Below are 8,582 nucleotides of genomic sequence, written 5' to 3' on the forward strand. Positions count from 1 at the left end.
TCAATTGTCCCCACATTAAATTCTTACACACTGTTTCATTTGTTTGGAATATCCACAATGAAACATTATTTATTCCACTTTTTTCCTGTGTTTCCTTTTCCTTTTCCTTCTTTTGTAATTCTCCTGAATTTTTTCCTTGGACAAATGCTGCCCCTCTGTTCTCAAGTGGTTGATTGTACTAAGGTGTATATACATCAAGATTGTCAATATTCCCCTTATAGGGCTATCTATTGTTTGCCTGAAAATTGAGCCATGGATGATTAGAGGGAGGGGATTCATTTACAGCATTGAAGGTGATTAAAGGCCATAGTCTCAGAGGTTCTACAAGTATATATTACTACCAGCTAGCCTGGCCAGAATGGGAGAACAATGGCAAACAGAACACAAAATCATTTCTAATTTTAATAATACTTATTGGTTTAACATTTTCATCTAGTTGATCACTGAAGTTAATAAGAATGAACATTTCTATGATAAGAATTTAAAAACTATTATCAAGTTTTCTGTTATACTATGTATTTTAGTATGCTAAAAAGCTGACACTGGCATATTGTGGTTATGTATTGGGCTGTTAACTGCAAGGTTGGTAGTTTGCAACCAAGAGCCCTTCCACAGGAGAAAGATAAGGCTTTCTACTCCCGTAAGGATGTACATTCTCACAAACCCACAGGGGTAGTTTTACTCTGTCTTATGGGGTTGCTGTAAGTCAGACGGCTTGATGGCTGTGAGTTTGAGAAAGTATATTTTAAAGAGCCCTGTTAGCATTTAGTTGCTTACCAAAGGCTGGAGGTTCAAACACACCAGCCTCTTCTAAGAGCAAAGACATGAGCAGCTGCCACCATAGATATTATAACCCAGGAACCCCCATGTGGTATTCTGCTCTCTCATAGACCCCTCTGTGGGTTAAAACCAATTTGAAGGCCATGTCAACAACTGTATAGTACATAGGCCAACACACATTTTGGTCCCTCTAAAGTTATACTTCTGTTTGAGCATATTTGACTTGCTGATTTCAAAAAGTGGCACCGATTTTCTCCTATCAGCTGTAGTGTTTGAGATATGCTTTGTACCACTCATTACTCTGGTCACCCATAAAGAAAAATCAGGTTATTTTAATGTAGTGTTATCTAGTTTGAGATAGAGGAAATGCATGCTGACTTTATTTAAAGTAGTGTGTGTTGTACTAAATATTTATGTTGTTATACTTCACATGGTGTCCTTTGTTCCAAAGATATATTTGAACAGTACAAATCACAGGAACTTGGAATTTTTCCAAAGCAGCAGTTCATCTTTATTAGGAAATGAATGTCAATCCGTTCTATTTTGCTATGTTAAAGGGGATCAGAAATAAGAGATACTGCACAATAAATGATGAGTTTCGATGGAGTAGTGGGTTATGTGGTTGACTGCTAAGGCCCCCAGCTTCTGGGAAAGAAAACCCTGAGACTGCTCTCGTGAGGATTTACAGCCCCTGACCCCAGAGAAGCTCGGTTCCATCCTCCGGAGTCGCTAGGAGAAGTAATGAAATGACTGTGGTGAATGTGGTACAATAAATGGAGATTCAGATAGTCTAAAATCCAAAAGGTGTCTGTTAGAGTTCAAACATGTTTATGACAATTTAAATGTTCCAGTTTTGTTTTAAGGTGGCGCAGCTTCTCCACCTGTTCACTGAAACTCTTAAAAGTTAGACACTTTTTGCAAAGAAGTTTGGAGTCACCCTCACTTGTGAATCATTTAACATGAATTATCTATAGACTTCTATACATTAAATGGTTTTCTTGAATGTTTACTGCATAATTTGAAGAGCAATTTGGATCAAAGTAGTTATGAAAGTTGCTAGGAAGTAGTACATTTTTATCACCTTAAATTTCCCTTACACCTTCCTTATATGTGACTTTTCAGTTGTCTTTTTTATTTTCCATTCTTCTCAAGCTGTGTTCTGGCTTTGTAGCATCCAAATTCTGGTCTCTGTATCTATTACCCAGCTTGCCATACCAGAAGGAAAAACCGACTACTTTCGAATAAATTCTAACTCATACTGACACTGTGGGACAGAGACAAACTGCCCCTTTAGATTTTCAATCCTTTAAAACTTTTTTTAAAGACCGCAGAGAATGGCCGGTGGATTCTAAGCACTGACGTTATGATTCTCTGATTCTCCGCTAAAAGTAAAACCAACTAGCCACCATGGGTCCACATACAGCTTCTCTTGAAGTTCCTTAATTTCTATCTATCTATCTATCTATCTATCTATCTATCTATCTATCATCTATCTATCTATCTATCTATCTAGCTCTATATATCCTACTTACCTGTTATGTCATCCTTTGATTTGTGGGTCTGAATCTTCATATTTGAAACTATGAAGATACACTAACAAATTTGTATAACTTAATAACCAAAAACATAGTGGAACATCATATCTAAGAAACCAGATCTGATATGGTAAATTAAATGTAATTCTCTAAGTCAGATCCCCAGGATCTGGGCTAACCCCAGGAACAGGGTTAAAAATAAGCCCAAGACACCAAAAAAATTTTTTTGTGTTGGGGTAAGAATTGTTATAAGCATTTTGTAAATAATAAAAGTGGCAGGGGAGGTGTATGTTGTGTACTTTACTCATTGGACAGTGTATCATAGACTTACTGTACAGAGTCTAGGATGCTGACTGATGAAAACTGAAAGACCTACATGTGGGATAATCTCCATTTTACACGTTACTATTGACATCACAAAACAATATTTCATTATATTGGCGGACAACATATTTGAAAGATAGAGCTTAGTGCTCAACGTTTCTTTGCAAGTACTGTAGAGTAGTTACTACACACCGTATTGAAAGAGCATATCAGTACTGTAAAGCAATCATGAGGGTATCCACAAGTAATGTTGTGATTACAGATTTTAATTAAGAATTTCAAGAGATAATATCTTCCAAATGTCCCAATAATGTTAACTACATAGCCTTAAAAAACAAAGCAAAATGATCTGTTTATATAAATTGCATTCTACTGTCTTAATGTAAGAAAAGCTCACATATTTAATGCCATAAAAATTCCTTGTGAACTGGTAACATTTTTATTCTCTGAATAAATAGCAGGGGTGTTTTTTCTCTAAATTCAATCTACAAAGTTCTACTCACAATTCTTTTAATTCCAATGCTAAACGTAACAGCAATGACCAACACAAGTTTCCCAGTGGGCTTCATCCTGCTAGGCTTCTCTGAATGGCCCCAGATGGAAAAGTTTCTCTTCTGGATTGTGGCAATCTTCTATATCATGATTATCTTTGGCAACTTGACTATCATTGTGCTATCTTGTGTAGACCCTCATCTCTACACGCCTATGTACTTCTTTCTTAGCAATCTTTCCTTCTTAGAGCTCTGCTTTACCACAACCACGCAGCCCCAGATGCTGTTAAATTTATGGGGCCCCGAGAAGACCATCACGTACACAGGCTGCGTCATCCAACTCTGTGTTTTTCTCTGCCTTGGCGCCACAGAAGGTGTCCTCCTAGTGGTGATGGCCTTTGACCGCTATGTTGCTGTCTGTCAGCCACTGCGTTACATGATCATCATGAACCCTCCACTCTGTTGGAAGCTTGCCATAATGGCTTGGCTTTCTGGACTGATGGAATCTCTGATTCAATCTCCCCTCACACTCCAGCTGTCCTTCTGTGCCCACCACCGTGTTGATGATTTTCTCTGTGAGGTGCCTGCTCTCATACGCCTCGCATGTGAAGATACTTCCTCCAGTGAGCGGCAGATGACCATCTCTGCCATCCTCTTCACCATCCTGCCTGTGGGGCTGATCCTAACTTCTTATGGCTACATAGCTCAAGCTGTGGGGAAAATCAAGTCGGAAGAGGGGAGGCAAAAAGCCATTGCTACCTGCTCTTCACATCTTCTGGTGGTCTTCATGTTTTATGGAACAGTGGCAATGGTTTACACAGACCCGAAAAACAACTTTGCTTCTAAAAATGCAAAATTCTTCACCTTTTTCTATACTGTGGTCACACCATTTTTGAACCCACTCATCTACACTCTGAGGAACAAAGAGGTAAAACAGGCTCTGCAAAGGTTGCTGAAGAAGTGGGACAGACAATAAAAAGGTAAATATAATCTTTTGGATTAGACAATGCACCTGAATCATGATTGACAACCACGCTGTTTTAAAGGGTGTGACTAGAGAAAGATTGATCATAAAACATAATTGAAAAGAATTGGTTTAGTTCAATGATAGTGATTGATTCCTTTTTGTATGATTTTTCATGCCTCCTTGTTAAAGGTAATATGATTTCTAATATAATTTTGGCACATAAAATTCTGTTAAGTAAGAATATTAGGTAATTAATATTTGCAAAATCTTGATTATTTCTTTAAAATATATCTGTACCAGGAGCTTACTATTAAAAAATAAAAAACAGTTAAATTATAATTTATTGGTGTTAGAGAAGAAAAAAATAGAACAGATTATGATAGATTATTTTATACATGCCTGATTGGAGGTGGCTTTGCCTAAAGATCACTGGGACCTTTGTATTTATGCATGTCTTTCTAATTTTATTTGACTATGAGAATGAAACCTGGGTACAAAAGAGAAATTCTACTTGTATAATACTATAATACAATAAATCAAGTTTACTTTAAGAACTTAAATTTAAACAAAATAATTATGAAACTATTAAATCTCTCCTGTGTTCTCTGTGTATTTACTCTGTTGATCTGTAGTAGAAATACAATTTTGCCTGGTGCAAGCCTGGTGTTTAGAAGTGAAATTCAGGCATTAAGAGTGTACCTAGCCCTTCAGCAATGTTATTTAAGAAATCAAGACCATGGGTCGAGGCAAGAAGAGCGTGGCCAGAGCAGAGAACAGCGCAGAGGCTACAAGACTGTGAGCAGAACACTGAATAGACTTCACTGGCCTCAAGCGGAAGAAGCCGAAGGAATGCAGGCTGAGAGGCTGAGCACCACAAAGGCACTTGGCTGCTGGCTGGGAAGAGATGTTGCTATAGGCCTGTTATTGTATCCTTACTGTTCATTGATCTGGACTGTGGTAACCTACCAAATAAATCCCAGGAATTGTGAATTTTGTCTGTGAGTTCTGTGTGGCCAATGCAACCAATTATAAAACTCAGCAGTGTCTTGGGAGGAATGGTTGGTGTCAGAACAGAGCAAAGGAAGGATGGGATGGGGGTGGAGGCCTTGGGTTAGGGTGGAGATGGATTCTCTAATCTTTCATAACAAGAGAGGATCAAATATGGTATCTCAATGCAATGTTTGCACCCATCAATATACTGCTTACAGGAAACATTTTATTCATGTAAACAAAAGTAAACTAAAAATCAAAGGATGGAATAATATATATCCAGATAATGACAATGATAAACATAAGAGTAGCAACTTTATTCACTGATGAACTAGACTTCAAGCCCAAATCCATCAAGAGAGACAAAGAAGAGCATTTCATAATGATTAAGCAGAAATTGAACAAGGAGAAACAACCATAGTAAATATCTATACATGTAAAGAAAGATATTCAAAATACATTAATCTTAGTTAATCTTAATTAATTATTCTTACACAATTGAAGAAAGAAATTAACAATACTACAACAGTAGTAGGAGACTTCAACAAAGCACTATAAGAACAGAAAGAAAAAAAAAAGGATGTATGTATGTATGTATGTATTCCCAAAGTGGAAGGACCTCTTCCCTTGGGGGCACTGGAAAAGTACATACCTACTCTTTATCCGGGACCGTGGGCTCCATAATACAAAAGTTTTCCATTGACAGGGAGTAATGAGTATTTTTTTTCTTTTTTAATTCTGAAAGGGAGCGATAGAGCAAATAAATTTGGAAACCTGTGAATAGCTGCAGGTGAAAATGTCATCCGGCGATCGGAAGAGAAGAGAAGCCATATTTCTTTGGTAAATTGAGGGTCCAGTGGGTGTTTACTTTCCAAGCAGCTCCTGGAGAAGTTTAAGAAGAATTCAAGAATAAATAGTTGTAAGAAATGGTGCTTGTTAGACCACTGGTTACAGCACTGGAGCTCAGCTCTTTGTTTCCTGCTTCACTTCTCACCCCTACACCATTTCTTTCTTTTTGCTCCCCCAATAGCCTCTTCACTTTTCATATTTTTATTATTTACACGCCTCCTTTTTATCTTTAACACATTTCTTTCTCAAAGTATCGGTCAGTGCCCTCCAGAGGTATATACCTGTGATCACTGACACATTTCACGTGCAGCCTCACCCATATCCATATTCCCAGGCATTATTAATAATCATGAAGAGCAGACTAAAGTTAGAGTTGCACAACTGCTAATGTTTTCATTGTTATTCCTTTAGACATAGGCTCAGGGTACAATGTGCTCCAGGTAACTTTGTGAAAATTCACTCTTGCTATTTCTTACCTAAGATTCACAGTTGAAAAACAATCATTTATGACTGAAAAACAAGAAAAAAGAAAAAAAAAATTAAGTTTGTAAACTAACATAGAACATCTCATCCAACAATATAATACAAAATATGGAATACAGATGTGATAGGGCATCATAATGTGAAAATGATTATCATAATGTATTCAGGAGTCCAAGAGACAATATATCCTATACCATAGCATAAATCTCAATAATAGCATACAGACCTAGATATATCCATAAAAAAATATTGAGCTATACACAAATGACTAAGCAGAACTTTTTTCTTCCCCAAAGCACTGTATTTGTAATTTTTTTGGAAAAAAATCTTATCACCTTATAAGTACTATCCATTACACTTAATATATTTGTCAAATCTATGATTCAATTCTTGGAAACATTTTTTAAACTCATCTGTTTGGATGGCTGACAGCACCTCCCTTATTTTTTTTCTTCACCTCTTCTACGTCTTCAATTGCTATCCTTTCATGTCCTTCTTCATTCACAGAAAAAGAGGAGTCACAGGGAGCTAAGCTGGTGAGTAACATGCATGGAGCCAGAGAAGCATGCTGTTTTTTGCCCAAAACTGAAACACTGAGATGGCTGCATGAACAGGTGCATTGTCATGGTGGCAAAACCAGTCTCGTGTCTGCCACAAATCAGGCCTTTTTTTTTGTCACACACTGTTATGCAATCTTTTCAGAACCTCTAAATAGAAACCTTGATTAACAGTCTGACCTGGTGGAATGAACTCCAAATCTTGTAAGCTGTAAGGTCATTTTTAAATATTAAGGAAAAGGAAATTTCAAATATGTGGGACTGTAGAAAGTAGAACATCCGTATGTAAGGCATAAAAATCTGGCTGAATAAAAAAAACTCAGGTTGAAGTCAAGTATTAGAATAACAAGTAATGAAAAGATAAACTACATTATAAAAGTGTTATGAGGAGAATTAGAATATTTTTATAACAATGCATGAGGGAATATGACAAAATATGAATGTATCGATAAAAGTAGAAAATAAAAGTGACAGGGCATCACATTGTGAAAATATTTACAAAATAAACAAGATTCAGAGGAATGTAAGCAGTATAAATAAGGACTACATCTCCAATAATACTTAAAAGTATGTCTCTATGAAACCAGTATCACTTTTAGCAGAGAAATCTACTCACAACATAAATTATAGAACCAGTTTTATAATTTTCAATTCTCTGAAAAATGATATCAAAATTTATTTTGAGATATCAAGGACAATTGTGTGAAGATGGTGAAATAAGCTTATTATTCCAAACATCCCTCACAATTGCAGACTCCCATATTGGATCCCTGAAATGTGGAATAAGGGCTATCATGGTAGGAAAGGCCAAGTGGACACCATTAGAACTGCCATTGCCTAGGAAAATAGTATATCAAAAGCAATACCGCATTCCTGGAGGGATTGCAGAGATCAGTGCCACCATCAAAGACTTGAAAGATGCAGGGGTGGTGATTCCTACCACATCCCCATTTAACTCACCTATTTGGCCTGTAAAAAAGACAGATGTATCCTGGAGAATGACAGTGGATTATCCTAAACTTAACCAGGTGGTGACTCCAATTCCAACTTCTGTTCCAGAGGTGGTTTCATTGCTTCAGCAAACTCATACTTCTGGTACTTGGTGTGCAGCTATTGATCTGGACAATGCTTTCTTCTCAATACCAGTCTGGAAGGACACCAGAAGCAGTTTGCCTTCAACTGGCAGGGACAAAAATACACTTTCACACCCCCCCCCCAGGGGGACATAAACTCTTCAGTCCTGTGGCATAATTTAATCTGAAGGGACCTTGATCGCCTGTCTCTTATGCAAATGTCACACCAGTCCATTACATTGATGGCATTATGCTGATTGAACCCACTAAGTAGGATGTATCAAAGACTTTAGATTCATTGGTACAACATCTGCATGCAAGAGGTTGGGAAATTAACCCAACGAAGTACAGGCACCCTCCACCTCAGCAAAATTTTTAGGGGTCCAGTGGTGTGGGCATGTCAAGACATTCCTACTGAAGTGAAGAATAAGATATTGCATTTGGCCTCTCAACCACTAAACAGGAGGCACAACGCCTAGTGAGCTTCTTCGGATTTTGGAGGCAACATATCCCTCACTTGGGTGTTCTACTTC

At 37.4% G+C, this 8,582-nt stretch overlaps 1 protein-coding gene across 1 annotated transcript; it reads left to right on the plus strand.

Moving 5' to 3' along the window:
- Window positions 1-3,176: 3,176 nt before the first annotated feature.
- On the plus strand, window positions 3,177-4,106 carry LOC101663966 (olfactory receptor 2H1-like). The gene has a single exon (XM_004697217.1). It carries the CDS (start codon window positions 3,177-3,179, stop codon window positions 4,104-4,106), a length of 930 nt encoding a protein of 309 aa, XP_004697274.1.
- The last annotated feature ends 4,476 nt before the right edge of the window (window positions 4,107-8,582 follow it).

Source organism: Echinops telfairi, unplaced genomic scaffold (assembly GCF_000313985.2).
Source record: "Echinops telfairi isolate 266 unplaced genomic scaffold, ASM31398v2 ScPeMD7_7469;HRSCAF=8507_0, whole genome shotgun sequence".
Classification (NCBI taxonomy): Eukaryota; Metazoa; Chordata; class Mammalia; order Afrosoricida; family Tenrecidae; genus Echinops; species Echinops telfairi.